Source organism: Pelodiscus sinensis, chromosome Z (genome assembly GCF_052426305.1).
Source record: "Pelodiscus sinensis isolate ZL-2025 chromosome Z, ASM5242630v1, whole genome shotgun sequence".
Classification (NCBI taxonomy): Eukaryota; Metazoa; Chordata; order Testudines; family Trionychidae; genus Pelodiscus; species Pelodiscus sinensis.
The window spans coordinates 17,091,130-17,109,027 of record NC_143085.1 but is presented as its reverse complement, the minus strand read 5'-3'; the positions used below and the strand labels follow the sequence as shown (position 1 = coordinate 17,109,027).

Below are 17,898 nucleotides of genomic sequence, written 5' to 3'. Positions count from 1 at the left end.
AATAAAAGAACATGGGAATCACAGAAAAGAAGTCAATCCCATAACTTCCTGAAAGGCAAATCTGCAACCTCCATTCTTACAGTTTCCTTATGACACCTCTTAGAGATTAAAAGGAAGGATACGTAATGGTGTTGTGAGCTGCTCCCAGATTTTCCATATGGTTTAAAACATAGATCAGTCCAAAGGTGAACACTCCGACCATGTGTGTGCTTAAGGACAGCAAGAAGAGGAAAAAATATCGGTAGTTCCTCCGTCCTATGCAATTGTTGACCCAAGGGCAGTGGTGGTCAAAGTCCTTGTAAAAAGATGGAGAGACAGGGAATAATACCCAAGCAGTGAAAGAAAAACATCACCTTAGAAATAAATGCAAACCATTGTGTTATAGCCAACCACACCCCAAATTTGGGAATAATCAGATTAGGTTTGGAGTTTTGCAGAAAGGCTCCATCCTGGCATTACCTGGCTGCCCATGTAATATAACAACATGCTACATCCTTTTTATAAGAGTGGCATGGAGGGACTCATATGGCAGTGGATACATTTATTGGTTTAAAAAGGGGACAAAGCTGTATATCACATTGTGGGGTGAAGACAGTTTCTCTTCTTTTCTGGCACCTGTAACATTGTATAATTATGAACCAAAAGATATCATAGTAAGATTATCATAAATTATAGTATCTTGAACCTGTAACATCCCTGCCAACTCTAAATTCCCCCCTCCATCATAATCATCATCTTCTCATCATCTTCTATATATTTTAGAAATGTGTCTGCCTGTCTGTTTCTCCATCCACCTGTGAGTTAGTTTGTTCAAAAACAACTCCTAAACAATAGGGGCCAGGAGTACCAAATTTGGTATGCAGCTTCCTCTTATCATTACAGGCAGTCCCCGGGTTACGTACAAGATAGGGACTGTAGGTTTGTTCTTAAGTTGAATCTGTATGTAAGTCGGAACTGACTTACATACAGATTCAACTTAAGAACCCCAGGCATCCCCAAGTCAGCTGCTGCTGAAACTGATCAGCGGCTGATTCCAGGAAGCCCGGGGCAGGGGCTTCCTGTAGTCAGCCACTGGTCATTTTCAGCAGCTGCTGACTAGGGGACACCTGGGGCAGAGCAGCTGGGGTGCTGCTGGGTTGGTCCAGTGGCACCCAGAGCGGCGCTACGGGACCAACCGGCAGTGCCCCAGCTGCTGTACCACAGGCGTCCGGAGCAAAGCGGCGGAACACGCGGGCAGCGGGACAGCCCAGACGCGCCGTGGCTATCCTGCTGCCCTCGGGCTCCGCGGCTTTGCTCTGCTCTGCTCTCCGTCCCCCAGGTCTGCAGACCAGGGGGAGGGGGAGCAGAGTAGAGCAGAGCGCGGAACGCACGGCCAGCTGACAGCCCAGACGCGTCTGAGCTGTCAGCTGGCCGCATGCCCCGCTCTGCTTCCCCCCCCCCCCCATGGTTTGCAGACCAGGGGAAGGGGGAGCAGAGCGGAGCAGAGCAGAGCGGCAGAACGCGCGGCCAGCTGACAGCCCAGACGCATCTGGGCTGTCAGCTGGCCGCGTGCTCCGCTCTGCTCCCCCCCCCCCCTGCAGATCAGGGGGAGGGGGAGCAGAGCGGAGCACAGCAGAGCGGCGGAACGCGCGGCCAGCTGACAGCCCAGACGCGTCTGGGCTGTCAGCTGGCCGCGTACTCCGCTCTGCTCCCCCTCCCCCTGGTCTGCAGACCAGGGGGAGGGGGAGCAGAGCAGAGCGGAGCGGAGCAGAGCAGAGCGGCAGAACGCGCGGCCAGCTGACAGCCCAGACGCTTCTGGGCTGTCAGCTGGCTGCGCGTTCTGCCGCTCTGCTCTGCTCCGCTCTGCTCCCCCTCCCCCTGGTCTGCAGAGGGGGGGGGGGAGCAGAGCGGAGCGCGCGGCCAGCTGACAGCCCAGACCCTTCTGGGCTGTCAGCTGGCCGCGCGTTCCGCCGCCGCTTTGCTTCCTCTCCCTGGTCTGCTCGAGACCAGGGAGAGGAAGTGCCCCGTTCGTAACTGTGGATCCGACGTAAGTCGGATCCGCGTAACTCGGGGACTGCCTGTACTTAAAATAAGGTCAGAGTTTGGTTGTGCCATGATAATGAGATGTGCCTGGAGTTTGATTGTTTCTCATAGAATGGAAGGGAGAGGTCTGACAGGAGGGAGTTATATTGTATAATGACCAGATGGGCAGCTAGGGGCAAGAGACTGGGACCGGGACAGCTATAACCCAATTGAGTCAGCATGGCGCAAGGGTGAAGAAAAGGACAGCTAGATACAGCTGCTATACATCCAAGATACATTTCAAAGAACATAGACATACAGTGAAACAACATGCAGCGGGGAATTTTTCCCCCATGGCTGATGTCCATTTGCACAAATTGGGGTGGAGGGTGCAAAGTAAGTGCAGGGAATATAATGCATCGGTTCCTACAAGCATCAACAACACTAGTGCGGAATGTATGTATACCAGAGCAACTTATAGCGGGGATGCCCTGTGCTATATATTTCAGAGAGTTTGTCTGTTTGAGTGTCTGTCTGTGTCTCCCCCAGCCAGGAGGCATGCACCCCTCCCCTACGCTTCATTTGCATAGGCTTTGCATAGCAAAAGTCATAGGGTAGCCATAGCCTAACTGTATCCAGGCACTACCAGAATGTACAAGGAGATAAGCAACCAAGTTTGAGACTGCAATTTATTGATTAATGAATCATTAATGTCTTTACTTATATCTCTCAGTAAGTTTCACCTTTTAATTATACAGCAAAAGGCTCTCTGTTAGCCAATCCAATTACCAAGTAATACTGAGTTGGTTTAGGCATAAGTAAAATTCCTCAGAACTAGAATCTGTAGCAATGAAAATGTGCCTTTTGATTCAATCTGAGTTCCAAGCCATTTTATTTGTAATGGGAAGTTACTCTGGGATTCCTTCCCACTTTTCATTCTGACAAGATTGTGGCCATGCTCCCACTAGAGACATGGATGGAATTGCAAGACTTCATACTATTTAGTTTCAGACAATGTTGGGCTGTCAATACTTCCTTTATTGAAAATAGAGATTTCACACAGACACTGAAAGGTGGGAACAAGTATTTCAAATCTGTCTGACTTGAAATTCACTTGGTTAATTTTAGCCCATTGCCAACTTGGGATTCCAATTATTTTAATTATGTAGTTGAATACATTTTAAAAATATAGTAAAGATTTAAATCACTCTAATAAAAATACACCTTACAATAGAAATTATTCTTAAGAAGTGGAATTTGTAGCTTGATAATAAAAATTTCCATGGCAATAAAACACCAGGGTTATAGTCCTCTGTATTTATGAGTCTGGGAGATGTTTACAGCCCAATAACATAATCCATTACTTTGGGGTTATTGTTTAAATATGCTCTGTGTTTCACCACAACCTCAAATATATCAATATGTAGCCAAGCCTCGTAACTTAGAAGAATTAGAAACATGCAAGAGGACATGGCTGTAGGATTCCTAATTGCAGTTCATATATGGGTATGTAGTATATTAATATTAGACTCAGGAATTCTTATTTTATTCTTCCTAAAATTCATATGTCACTGAGTGTTACGATTTACAATAAAAAAGCACATTCCTTTAGTTAGTTATATTTACATATTTAATAGGCAGCTAAGCAGAAAGATCAGGATTAGTGCAAGTCTCATCCTAAATTCTGCCAATGCACAATAACCTTCTCCTGAAATGCTTCCAGTTTCATAAGCATTAGGCTACTCCTGAGAAGAGACAGTTCATAGAATCATAGAATCATAGAAAAATAGGACTGGAAGGGACCTCGAGAGGTCATCGAGTCCAGCCCCCCACCCTCAAGGCAGGACCAAGCTCCGTCTACACCATCCCTGACAGATGTCTATCTAACCTGTTCTTAAATATCTCCAGAGAAGGAGATTCCACCACCTCCCTTGGCAATTTATTCCAATATTTGGCCACCCTGACAGTTAGGAATTTTTTCCTAATGTCCAATCTAAACCTCCCCTGCTGCACTTTAAGCCCATTACTCCTTGTCCTGTCCTCAGAAACCAAGAGGAATAAATTTTTTCCTTCCTCCTTGTGACACCCTTTTAGATATTTGAAAACCGCTATCATGTCCCCCCTTAATCTTCTTTTTTCCAAACTAAACAAGCCCAGTTCATGAAGCCTGGCTTCATAGGTCATGTTCTCTAAACCTTTAATCATTCTTGTCGCTCTTCTCTGTACCCTTTCCAATTTCTCCACTCTTTCTTGAAATGTGGCGCCCAGAACTGGACACAGTACTCCAGCTGAGGCCTAACTAGTGCAGAGTAGAGCGGCAGAATGACTTCACGAGTTTTGCTTACAACACACCTGTTGATACAACCTAGAATCATATTTGCTTTTTTTGCAACAGCATCACACTGTTGACTCATATTCAACTTGTGGTCCACTATGACCCCTAGATCCCTTTCCGCCATGCTCCTTCCTAGACAGTCGCTTCCCATCTTGTATGTATGGAACTGATTGTTCCTTCCTAAGTGGAGCACTTTGCATTTCTCTTTATTAAACCTCATCCTGTTTACCTCTGACCATTTCTCTAATTTGCTAAGGTCATTTTGAATTATGTCCCTATCCTCCAAAGAAGTTGCAACCCCACCCAGTTTGGTATCATCTGCAAACTTAATAAGCGTACTCTCTATCCCAATATCTACATCATTGATGAAGATATTGAACAGTATGGATCCCAAAACAGACCCTTGAGGAACTCCACTTGTTATCCCTTTCCAGCAGGATTTAGAACCGTTAACAACTCTCTGACTACGGTTATCCAGCCAATTATGCACCCACCTTATCGTGGCCCTATCTAAGTTATATTTGCCTAGTTTATCAATAAGAATATCATGCGAGACCGTATCAAATGCCTTACTAAAGTCTAGGTATATGACATCCACCGCTTCTCCCTTATCCACAAACCACGTTATCCTATCAAAGAAAGCTATCAGATTAGTTTGGCATGACTTGTTCTTCACAAACCCATGCTGGCTATTCCCTATCACTTTATTACCTTCCAAGTGTTTGCATATGATTTCCTTAATTACCTGCTCCATTATCTTCCCTTGGACAGACGTTAAACTGACCGGTCTGTAGTTTCCTGGGTTGTTCTTATTCCCCTTTTTATAGATGGGCACAATATTTGCCCTTTTCCAGTCTTCTGGAATCTCCCCTGTCTGCCATGATTTTTCAAAAATCATAGCTAAAGGCTCAGATACCTCCTCTATCAGCTCCTTGAGTATCCTGGGATGCATTTCATCAGAACCTGGTGACTTGCTGACATCTAACTTTCCTAAGTGATTTTTAGGATACACTTGTTCTTTGTGTATCCTATCTTCTAAACTTACCCTCTCTCTGCTTGTATTCACTACGTTAGGCACACCTCCAGACTTCTCGGTGAAGACCGAAACAAAGAAGTCATTGAGCATCTCTGCCATTTCCAAGTTTCCTGTTACTGCTTCTCCCTCCTCACTAAGCAGTGGGCCTTCCCTGTCCTTGGTCTTCCTCTTGCTTTTAATGTATTTATAAAAGGTCTTCTTGTTTCCCTTTATGCCTGTAGCTAGTTTGATCTCATTTTGTGCCTTTGCCTTTCTAATCTTGCCCCTGCATTCCCGTGTAGCTTGCCTATATTCATCCTTCGTTATTTGTCCTAGTTTCCATTTTTTATATGACTCCTTTTTTATTTTGAGATCATGCAAGATCTCCTTGTTAAGCCAAGCTGGTCTTTTACCATATTTTCTATCTTTCCTACACAGCGGAATTGTTTGCTTTCGGGCCCTTAACAACGTCCCTTTGAAATACTTCCAACTCTCCTCAGTTGTTTTTCCCTTCAGTCTTGCTTCCCATGGGACCTTACCTACAAGTTCTCTGAGCTTATCAAAATCTGCCTTCCTGAAATCCATTACCTCAATTGTGCTGGTCTCCCTTCTACCTTTCCTTAAGATCATGAACTCTATTATTTCATGATCACTGTCCCCTATACTGTCTTCCACTTTCAAGTTCTCAACTAGTTCCTCCCTATTTGTTAAAACCAAATCCAGAACAGCTTCTCCTCTGGCAGCTTTTTCAACCTTCTGAAACAGAAAGTTGTCTCCAATGCAGTCCAGAAACTTATTGGATAGCCTGTGCCCCGCTGTGTTAGTTTCCCAACATATGTCTGGATAGTTGAAGTCCCCCATCACCACCATATCTTGGGCTTTGGATAGTTTTGTTAATTCTTTTAAAAAGGCCTCATCCACCCCTTCCACCTGGCTAGGTGGCCTGTAGTAGACTCCTAGCATGATATCACCCTCATTTTTTACCCCTTTTAGCTTAACCCAGAGACTCTCTACACAGCTATCTCCTACGTTCATCTCCACTTCAGTCCAAGTGTGTACATTTTTAATATACAAGGCAACCCCTCCTCCCTTTTTTCCCTGTCTGTTCTTCCTGAGCAAGCCGTACCCTTCCATACCAACATTCCAATCATATGTCCCATCCCACCAGGTTTCTGTAATACCAATGATATCATAGTTGTATTTATTGGTTAGCAATTCCAGTTCTTCCTGCTTATTACCCATAATAATTAGGAGTACCAATTCATGCATTGAGTTTTGGTGGAGAAAGTGGCATTGATGACAAGGATCACATCTAATTCAGTTTCCACATGTGACGTCAATCAGATGGAGAGTAGGAGTCTTAGGAAATGGATTGTCATTAGTGGAGCTTTACAGTAATTTATGCTCACTGAGAATTTGGCTTTTTCTCTCTAATTATTTTTAGAAGTGAAAGATGGGGAGACATCTAGCTGTTCACACAGATCCACCACCCAAATCCCAGCCAAAAGATCAAATCAATTAGACTTACCTCAACACAGTTGTCACAGACACTGCAATGGGAGCAACGGGGTGGGCGATAGAAATGGCAGGTGGCACACCATTTCATCCGTACTTGGATTCCTTTAATCTCCACATTCTTGTACAGCGGAGCTCGGAAGTCATCATCTTTATCTTCATCTTCATCTGCTGCTCAATGCAAAAATATAAATACACAAAATCAACAGAGTACCATTAAAAGGTGGGAGCTCTAATACTGTCAGTGTCAAACACATGAACACTACATTTGTTCAGGTGTTTTTCAGGGAAATAAAAAAGCATTAGAAGTGATGTAGTATCAGAAAGGGGTGTGCTGATTGCAGAAAGACTGAATGTTCCAGGCTCATTTTAGTAGCCAAGAGAATATTCCCATTACAAGTATTGCCTTGCTAACCAGCCCACAGATCTCACATGATTCTTGTTTTAGACACCATTTGCTCCCAGAAAAGTATAACTTGAACTCAAATAGTTTCAGAATGGGGAGGAAATCTACAGTGCTTCCCAAGCCCTTGTGGTGAGAAGTTTGTTGCATATATTAGCAGACTGAATCTGACCACGAAGTGATCAGTTAATTAGAACTGCAATAAAGGATGTCAAGAGAAGACTGAATTAGCTTAAAAACAAAAACCCAAACACGTTTTCCCAAATAAACTAATTATTTGACTCATTAGTACTAACCCAGAAACCAGCTTCTCCAACATAGTCTGACATGCTATTCTGATCAATGAAACATTCCATTCAGAAGACACATACACTGTCTGGGGCCAGCAAAGGGCTAAACAGGTGGGGCAATAGGATTTATTTCATTTTAACACTCTGAATGCTATTACATTAGCAAAATTACAGGACTGGAAAGATCTCACCTCTGTGAAAATCAGCATGGTCTAGTGAGCTGAATCTGGGACTGAGATGAAAGAAGTTCTAAGTCTGACTCTGCCACTACCCCACTATGAGGCCGTGGGATAGTCACTTAACATCTGTTTGCTCATTTGTAAGATGGAAATGGTATAATATAGCAAAATCCTCTTATTTGGGACAATATGCTGGATGATTCATCAGCTCACTAAGCAACTGCCCTTATTAAAAGGCAAGAGCATTTAAAAGTAAATAAATGAAAGCCTGTCTTGAAAAGACATGAAGAAAAGAAAAAAATGTTTAACTGAAAATTCTTGTAGAAATGAGAGTGATGTTTGTGACATTTAATCTTTTGTTTCATGTTCTTTTAACCTTTATTTGGCAACTGAATGAATTTCATACTGAATCAGCATCTCATTAAACATAACACAGGCACCTGGTTTTGGCTGAGTGGGTGCTAAATAGGTGCAATTTGAAAATATTGTCCCAGTACCAATAGTCACTGCCATTCATTCCTGTATTAAATTTTACTTGGAAGATGTCCCAATAGAGGGGCTGTCAGAGTTAGTACATCTCTATTAAAATTATCCAGTGTCCAAAGAAGTTAGTGGCTTAGAAAAACTTTGATGCTCTTCCCACTTATACAGATAAAACTCAACCCCATGCAATTCTGATCCAGCATTGGACTTTGCATCTGGCGTTTGGTTCAAGCCCACTTCTAATTGTTTTTTTAAGAGTTTGTTCCAGTTTAATCCACTGCCATTTAGCTCTTCCTTTCTGAGAACTAATCACTCCTATTTTATATGCTCTGGAAGCCTGTTTGCTTTCCAGTGCTGCATGGAAATAACACACAGAGAGGGAACAATATCTTATTGTGAGGATTCTCTCACTCTCATTCACTGAGACAATGTTGGCAATTCTTATAATTTTATCACAAGTCTTGTGATATTTGGTGAGTCACCCAAACTCTGAAATCATGTGATTACATGAGGAACTCAGATTATTTTTCTCTGTATGTTTCTACTCCTTATGGATATAGTGACAATATTGAGAACATTAACTCTAATGGCTCAAAATCCAGACGACAAATACATTTATTCATTTCATTAGTGTGACGATTTTTGAACTCCTGGTACTGGCAGTACTGTTGAGCAGCTTTTGCAGGGTACAGCATGTGTACCAAAGAAAACCAAAATGGCATTTTTTCCCTTTTCCAGGTTGGTTTGACAGATTGAGTCTCCCTTCAGTTTTCCCCCTTCTTCTCAGACTTTGGCTATACTTCTAAGTTCAAAGTGCTGTCATGGCACTCTGATCATGGGACCAGCACTGGAAGAGAGCACTTCCAGCATTCTTGGTAAACCTCCTGCACGAGGGGAGTAGAAAGGTGATGAGAGAGTTTCCCTAGATAGATGTTTCTTCTTGACTTGCCAGTGTTGCTTTTTCTTCCTTTGAAATAGAGGGAAGAAAAAGGTTCTTTCTAATGGAAAAAGTGTGACAGTTTAAGAGACAAGGGCTGGTTTATCCTATGAAGAAGGAACATAAGAATTTCTTTCTTTCCAGAGCACCAACATAAGGCTCAGGCAGAATGGAGACACCGGCATTCCCTGTGCACTGAAGAGAGACTGGCAGTGTTGCCAAGTAGATCTTCAGTCCTGTGTGCCTGTAGCTCGAGGTCTCCCTCCTACAACATCTATAAGCAGGTGGCAGTGGAGAGCATGCTACATCTTTCACCAGCAGCTCTGTAAACAAAACATCTCTTTTGTCTGTCTTGAGCAACCAGAATGCCTCAGATCTTTTCTGTTTGGCCAATACAACTCAACCACAACCCCCCACAAGTCCAAGTAGGAACTAGGGCATGATATACACTAAAGATGTTAAGTATCATGTAATTGACTAATTTAATAGTTGATGCATTTTTGCATCGACTATTTGATTAGTCAATAGAGTGGTGCTGACCCTTTGAAATGCCACAACAGCATTTCAAAGCAGCAGCACCACATGGAGCCCAGGGTCAGTCGGGGCGTCCCCAGGTGATCACGGGCTCCGCACAGTGCTACCCCCTTGAAATGCTGTGGTGGCGTTTCAAAGTGGCAGCACTGCACAGAGCCTGGGGTCAGCTGGGGACTCCCCACCTGAACCTGGGCTCCAAGCATGGCTGCCGCTTTGAAATGCTGCCCATGGCATTCAAAGAGGCAGTGCTGCACAGAGCAGCTGACCCTGGGCTTTGAAGTACCCCCCTCTATCTGAGAGGCAGCAAGTGGTGGGGGGGGGAGTGACTAGTCAACTATTCGATAAGCACTTGTTTATCAGATAGTTGACTAGTCCTTAATATCCCTAATATACATCCCTCCACAAAAACCTCTTGCGCAAAAGGGATCCAAGGAGGAAATGCAAATGAGTGCTCCATTTGCATTTCCTCTTGTGGAAAAGGGAAACAATCAGACATAGTCTAAGTGTGATGCTGTAATGCTTCATCAGCGTTTGCTAACAGTGCTCTGAGCCCCTCAACTTAAAGAAGCGACAAAAATAGAACAGGTTTTTCACTAGCCCCCCTCTGGGAAGAACTGGCATCACCTGCATGAGCAGCTGTATTGCTCAGCTCATTCAAAGGAATAACACAAAGAAGGCAGGGGAAGAAAATGCACTTTGCAAGGGATGAGGATCCATTCATTTCGCAGCTTCCCCCAAAGCAGGCTCTGTTGCAAGCTGTGTGAGAATGACTATTGGAACAGGGACAAAGTCAGACAGTAATTCTCTCATTTAGATGGTTTGAAAGAAATAGCTACATCATCATTCCCATTACAATAGACAAGCCGTTTTTTTCCTGTTAAATCAGCTCTGCCCCAGCATTACATTAAACAGCCATTTCTTTTACAAGATATATTTAAAAACCTCCACTCTACCAGAGGCCTCAGTCATTATCCCTTTTAGGCATTAAGTACTATGACATTTGTTCTAAGCCTGCTAGAATGAATTGCTGTTTTAATGCAGCCACTTTCAGAAGCTCAGGCCTCTTCTGCTCTGTGTTGAGCTGCCAATGGTGAAGACAATGACTTAAATCCAATGTGCCAGCATGACACAGGAGATGCTAATCGCAATTGCATCAGTCAGGTGAGCTTCTCAATGGGAGCTGCGTTTTCCAACACCAGGCCCCCGATTGCCAGTTCAAGCAAATACAAGGGAAGAAAAAAAAACCTTTTCCATTTCAGAACTGAACAGAGAGTATACACAACTTAACTATAGACTCCATTTACAGCCAGCTGAGGTTAAAAATGAGAGGGAGAAGGGAATAAATGGTACATGTGCTGCTTCAGAAATCCCACTGTTTGCCTTGGCTTATTTTTTCCCCCACCCATCTTACCTCGTGGAAAAACTCCAGGGTCCATGAAAGTCGCCATGCTGAAGTTTGCAAGAACGAACAAGAACAGGAGCCCATTGTACACAGGAATGGCTGGGGAGATGGCTCTTGTTAGCCAGGGGCACCTGCAAACAGAAAGAATGATACATGAGGTCTTTTAATGATGTAACTAGCTGCAGCTTCCTGTTCAGAGCATGAAAGCAGAGGCCACCCCTTAGTAGTTCCCATTGGTCATACAATCATTGAATTTGTTTACCCAGGAATTAAAGCTGGTTCAGTGATCTATAGTACATGTCACCTGTCCTCTGTAAAGAAGAATAGTTCTACAGGACAGACAGGACTCAACTATTTGTAGGGTTTTTGAGTTATGGAGCAATCTTTTCTTTTTCCGATGATCTAATACTTTACTTCTTTGTGCCATTGCTGCACCTGTCATGGCACTTCTCTTATCAGTGGCAAAATTCTTTTTCAGTCATTAAAACAAAATAACTTTATGCCTTCAACTGGGGTTACTCCTCATTTCAACTAGTGTTAGAACCAAATTTTTCAATCACCAATCTCCTGAGGATGTACAAATAGGAAAACAAATCATTTCCACTAAGCTCTTCTATTTCCTACTCAATTCTCCTCAAGGAGAGCCTTAGGCCCATAAATATCACTCATGGACATCAATGCACAACCTCTCTTGATAGGGAAAGTGCAGGGTAAAAAGCATTAGGTAAAATTAGTATTAGCTCTGCAGGGGTCAGCAGAATGCAAGTATGGTATTTAAATTATTGTGCATGGCATCTGCCATGTAAACTGTTTTCCAGAAGCAAGGAGTTTTGTAAAAAGTGTAGAGCCGATGAGTCAAAACACAGAAGGGTTGTTCTAGCTACAAAGGAAAAGGCTCAAGCCAAGTGGGATAGGAGTACAGGTTGGACCTCCCTGGTCCAGTGCCATCAGGATCTCAGCCATCCTGCACCAGGGAATTTGCCAGACCAGAAAAGGGAAAGTTCAAAGCTCCCCAGCTGGCTGCCCCACTGATGGCTCCTCTTCCTGGGGCTCCCAAGGCTGGGGCTCCCCACCTTGCCATTGCCCTGCTAAAGCTGGCCCAGTTGAGGCTCCCTGCCCTTCTGCCTGCAGGCTGCACCAGGAGTTCCAGGGGTTCCCCAACCAGAGCCCCTTGGCTGCCACCAGTCCTGCTTCTCCAGCAGTTCCTCAAGGTTTCCCAGCCCTGGGCTGCCCAGCCACGGCCAGTCCCACTACCAGGGACTCTCCAGCCACCTGTTCCCAGATTCCCTGATTGGGACAGAGGCTCCCCGATGCCATCTGGCCCCTCTGATACTGGGGTTTACCTGCTAGGGCCAGGATACCCCAGCTGCCACCAGGCCCTGCTGCCAGGGTTCCCCAGCCAGAGCTCCTGAGCTGCTGCCTGGCCCCACTGCCACCACAGTTTCCCAGTCAAGGCTTCCTGGACCACCCATCCCTTCTGTTGGGGTGAGGGTTCCTGGGGTTTCCCGGCTGTCAGTGGTCCCACCAACAGGGGCTCTCCAGATGCCTAACCCCACTGACACTGGGTTCCCCGGCAGGCGGAGGTTCCTCGATGATGCCCGACCCTACTGACACCAGGATTCCCCTTCCTAGCTGCTGCTGATCCATGCCAGGCCACGGAAAGTTAAACCCATAACAGAGAAGAACATAGATAATTTCCCTGTTACATAGACTATGCTTGAAATGATTTTCCTTGACAATGTTTTCCTTGACAATGTAATTTACTTATTTGCTCTGCCATTTATAGCCTCTTGTAAGCTTAACTAGGAAACCTAAACCAAATTTACTCTTCTCTATTGTGTATATAGAGGTTTGTTATTGTTATTTAGAAATGGGAATAAAGAGAATGTGAGGAATTTTAGACCATTCAGCCTAACTTCAATAACAGGAAAGATACTAAAAGAAATTATTGGACAATTAATTTGAAAGCACCTAGAGGAGATAAGAAATAGTAATTTGTCATGACAAATCATGTCAAATCAAACTCATTTCCTCTGACAGAGGTACTGGCCTAGTGGATGGAGGGAAGCCACAGACTTTGCACATCTTGATTTTAATAAAGCTTCAATTTCACATGATAGTCACATAAGCAAACCAGGAAAATATGGGCTAGATCTGTGGTATCAAACCATTGCTGAAGCTATAGTCACTGGAGTATAGTCCAGCATTCCTGTGTTTCAGGCATTACCAGTGGCCATAGCAGCTTAGTGCCCTTTGCCCTTTAGTATATATCACTCATCACTCTAGGACTACGTCTAGAACTTTAGGCTTCTTTCAGAAGAAGTTTTTTTCAGACGAGATCTTCCAAAAAAACTTCTTCCGAAAGAGAGCATCCACACACAAAAGTGCATCGAAAAAGTGAAGTGGCCACCCAGAACCAGTTCAAGCTGGGCTTTACGTCACCAGTTGCTTTTTAATAATGGAGATTGCCTATCTCCTAGAACTGTAAGGGACCTTGAAAGGTTGGAGTCCAGTCTGCTGCCTTCACAGTAGGACCAAGTACCACCCCTGACAAATTTTTGCCCCAAATCCTTAAATGGCCTCTGCAAGGATTGAACTCACAACCCTGGGTTTAGCAGGCCAATACTCAAAGCACTGAGCTATCCCTCCCCCTTCTGAGTGCTGGTGCCAGAGCCTTGTAGAGACACACACTCAAAGAGATCCCCCCCCCCATCCCAGACAGCCGTTTCTCTGCTTCTGCTGTGTGCTTGCTACCTCTCTGAGGGACAGCAAAGCTCTCGCAGTGCCTGCTGTGGTTGCCCTACTTTTGTCGGTGCCACAGCTTTTTCCTTTGTGCCATGGAGCCGGAGCTGCCCCATGGCATGCAATGGCCCCACATGGCCATGCTACAGTTTCTGCAGCACTTTGTGTCAGCTGCCTTCCTGGTCCTGCATGAGCTTGACCCTGAGCTCATTCTGGGGACCCTCTCCCTGGGTGCAGGAGCTATGCTCTGCAACTGCACCCCACAGTGGAGAGGCGTTTCTGGAGGCTGAACACCAGATTGGACCCGTGGGACTGGCTGGTAATGGAGCAGTGGGACGACCAGCAGTGGCTCCAAAATTTCTGCATGTGGAGGCCACCTTTTTGGAGCTCTGTGCCTGGCTCACCCCTGCCCTCTGGAGACGCAACACCCACCTGCAACCCGCCATCTCCCTGGAGAAGTAAGTTGCCATCGCCCTATGGAAGCTCGCCACCCTCGACAACAACTGGCCAGTGGGCAACCAGTTTGGCGTGGGGAAGTCCACTGTCGGGGCCCTCCTCATGGAGGTAAGACACCCTCAGGCTGCAGTTCCTGCACAATGGGGAGGGGGACAGTGCTGTTACAGAGTACCTACGGGAAAGGGGGGTTGGGTGCTGTGGAGGGTGGGGGGAAGCCCCATCTCTGGAGGGTTGTGCCATTCCACCCTCACAAAGCCCTGCTGCTGGGGAGGTGCAGCTTCATAGGGGATGTCTAATAGGGAGTTTGAAGAGGGCGTTGAAGAGAGACGGGCACCTCCCAAGGGCTTAGGCACTTCCCCTCTCATTCTCTGTTTTGTGTGTTTATTTGTCTCCTTCTGTAGGTTGTGAAGACCATCAACTCTAGGGAGGATCATCCACTGGGGAGGCCTGGACCCAATAGTGGCCAGATTTGCTGCTCTGGGGTTCCTGAACTGCAGTGGAGTGATTGATGGGACCCATATACTGATCTGCGCACCAGAGCATCAAGCAGCTCAATACATTCAGCTGTTGATTCATCCATCTTCCCCAGGGAATGAGAAAAGACATCTCAACAATCAAGGATTGTAAAGTTGCTCTTCACTTGTGAAGCAGGGAAGAGACAAGTCAGCAAAGCAACGGACAGGAAAGTCATTCTTACAGATAACCAGTCACATACGGTAGTCACATACCAGTCTTTAATAACTGATACGGTCTTCAAGACTAATGTGATAACTATTAATGTTCTTGTGTGTGATTTACCTTATCATATTTCCAGTAACCACAGCATAACACTAAGAAAACTATAACCAATATGTGTGTTTGTGTATGTTTAGTGTGTTTGTGTGTATACAGTATATGTTTGTGTTTGGGGGTTACTTGCTAGTTGCCTGAAAGAAACTGTGTGCTGAGCTTGTGTTTGTCTGTTTATCTGTCTGTTTGTTTGTTTGGAGATTCATGTACTGAGCTATTTGTTTGAAGGACTGTGCGCTGTGGCCAGCAGTTGGAAGCTGTGAGCTTCTAAATGAGGATTTGAAATCTAAAATCCTCTGTACATTGATAGACCCTTAGCCAGGGGGTGGAGCTATCAGCAAAGCCAGGGCTTTATAAAGCTTATGAGTAAGTAACAGGGAGCTTTGTGAACAGGGACAGCTCACAGGGAGTTTTGAGAGGCTAAACTAAACTAAACTAAAACTAAACTAAAAACAAAATTCCTGAGTTAAATAAAAACTCTATCAATAACCTAAGTAGCTGTAGGAGAGAATGCAGGCAGAAGCCCAGCAGCAGAGTGGGGGCTATCCTGGTTATGGCACTCAATGCAGCATGTATGATTACCTGCCCTGTGGGTGGGTGATGTATGTGTGCATTTGGTACAAGGAGCTCCTGGCCCTCAGAGACTGTATACGGGTTTTGAAGCCAGAGTGGCTGAATTAAGAGGAGCTAAGGGGGGGCCAAGAGGTGCGTAGATGAAGTTTTCCAGGACACTGTAGAACTGTCCCACCTCCGGTCAGACAGCCCCTGTACTGTTAGAGTATGTCTAGACTACATGGCTCTGTCGACGGAGCCATGTAGATTTGTTTTTTTGGCAAAGGCAAATGAAGCCGCGATTTAAATGATCGCAGCTTCATTTAAATTTACATGGCTGCCGCGCTGAGCCGACAAACAGCTGATCAGCTGTTTGTCCGCTCAGCGCACTAGTCTGGATGCTTCCCTGCCGACATCACAGCCCTTTGTCGGCAGCCCCGGTAAGCCTCATCCCACGAGGAATAACGGAGCTGCCGACAAAGGGCTTTGATGTTGGCAGGGGAGCCTCCAGACTAGCGCGCTGAGCGGACAAACAGCTGATCAGCTGTTTGTCGGCTCAGTGCGGCAGCCATGTAAATTTAAATGAAGCCGCGATCATTTAAATCGCGGCTTCATTTGCCTTTGCCTATGTGTCTAATCTACATGGCTCCATCGATGGAGCCATGTAGGCTAGACACAGCCTTAGGGAGGATGAAAGGCTCAGAGAAAGAGAACTGCCAACTGGAATGAAGGGAAATGATCCCATAGTTGGGACCCTCCTTCCAGAGAATGTTGTCATATCCTCTCTCACTGAGGATACATCTCCAGAGGAGGGAACTCCAGTTGCTAGGAAAAGGCAGATGTTAGTGATGGGGGATTCGATCATTAGAAACATAGATAGCTGGGTTTGTGATGAGTGGGAAAACTGTATGGTGACTTACCTGCCTGGTGCGAAGGTTGCAGATCTCTCGAAACATCTAGATAGATTTATGTATAGTGTTGGGGAGGAGCTGGTGGTCGTGGTACATGTAGGCAGTGGGTACTTTTGAAAAAAAAGGGTGCTGGTACTCCAGGGAAAAGTTGTTGAGCAAAAAAAACAACAGCAGCAGCAGCAGGGCTAGCATTGCCCTTTTAAGAGATGTGGCCCCTTTAAGAGCCCAGCTAACTATCAGCCATTTTTATTACAGAGGTGACAGTACACTCCGTTCTGTCCAGGTAAGTTCTAACTGGAGGTGCTGATACTGTGTCCCGGGCAGTACCGTCTAACCGTGTCCCAGGAAGTACTGTCTAACCGTGTCCCAGGAAGTACCGTCTAACCGTGTCCCAGGCAGTACCGTCTAACCGTGTCCCAGGAAGTACTGTCTAACCGTGTCCCGGGCAGTACCGTCTAACCGTGTCCTGGGCAGTACCGTCTAACCGTGTCCCGGGCAGTACCGTCACAAAAAAAGTACTGCATGTAGGTACCAGTGACATAGGGAAGGTCAGGGGAGAGATTCCAGAGGCCACATTTAGGCTGCTAGGAATGAGATTGAAATCCAGGCCCTCTATGGTGGCATTCTTAGAAATGCTTCCCACTCTACGCACAGGGCCAGGTAGGCAGGCAGAGTATCAGAGTCTCACTGTGTGGATGAGACAATGGTATAGGAGGAGGGGTTTAGATTTATTAGGAACTGGGGAAACTTTTGGGATAGGGGGAGCCTATACAGGAATGATGTGCTCCACACAAATGAAAATGGAAGCTGACTGCTGTAACTTAACATTAAAAAGGGTGTAGAGCAGTCTTTAAACTAAGGGCTGGGGGAAAGCCGACAGGTGGGGAGGAGCACATGGATTGGACAGAGACATCTATTAGGGGCAGTTCTATTAATAGAGATGCTCTATATTCTTGTCAGGAGGAGAAGATGGAAGTATGGGTCAGATCAGATGAGACACAATCAAATGAAAATGAGTCTAACACATCAAGAAATGGCAGACAGATAAATAGTGACAAATTAGTGCTTATACACAAATGCTAGAAGTCTAAATAGTAAAATGGGTGAACTAGAGTGCCTAGTTTTAAAGCAGGATATTGATATAATAGTCTTTACGGAAACTTGGTGGAATGAGGACAATCATTGGGACACAGTCATACCAGAGTACAAAATATATCGGAAGGACAGAACAGGTTGTGCGGGTGGGGGAGTGGCACTATACGTGACAGAAAATGTAGAATTAAATGAGCCAAAATGTTCCATAGAACCTCTATGGATGGTAATTCCATGCTCCAATAATAAGAATATAGCAATA

The 17,898-nt window shown here is 45.2% G+C and overlaps 1 protein-coding gene across 3 annotated transcripts in view; it reads right to left on the bottom strand.

Annotated features, from left to right (window-relative positions):
• The window catches only part of ZDHHC8 (zDHHC palmitoyltransferase 8), a 229,300-nt gene that overhangs the window by 43,993 nt on the left and 167,409 nt on the right, over positions 1-17,898 (bottom strand). For all 3 annotated transcript variants that reach the window (XM_089775273.1, XM_089775274.1, XM_006134609.5), the window contains 3 exons: positions 11,104-11,225; positions 6,880-7,037; positions 123-295 (listed from right to left, as the gene is read on the bottom strand). In XM_089775273.1, coding sequence (XP_089631399.1) covers positions 123-295; positions 6,880-7,037; positions 11,104-11,225 — 453 coding nt within the window. The remainder of the gene's footprint in view (positions 1-122; positions 296-6,879; positions 7,038-11,103; positions 11,226-17,898) is intronic.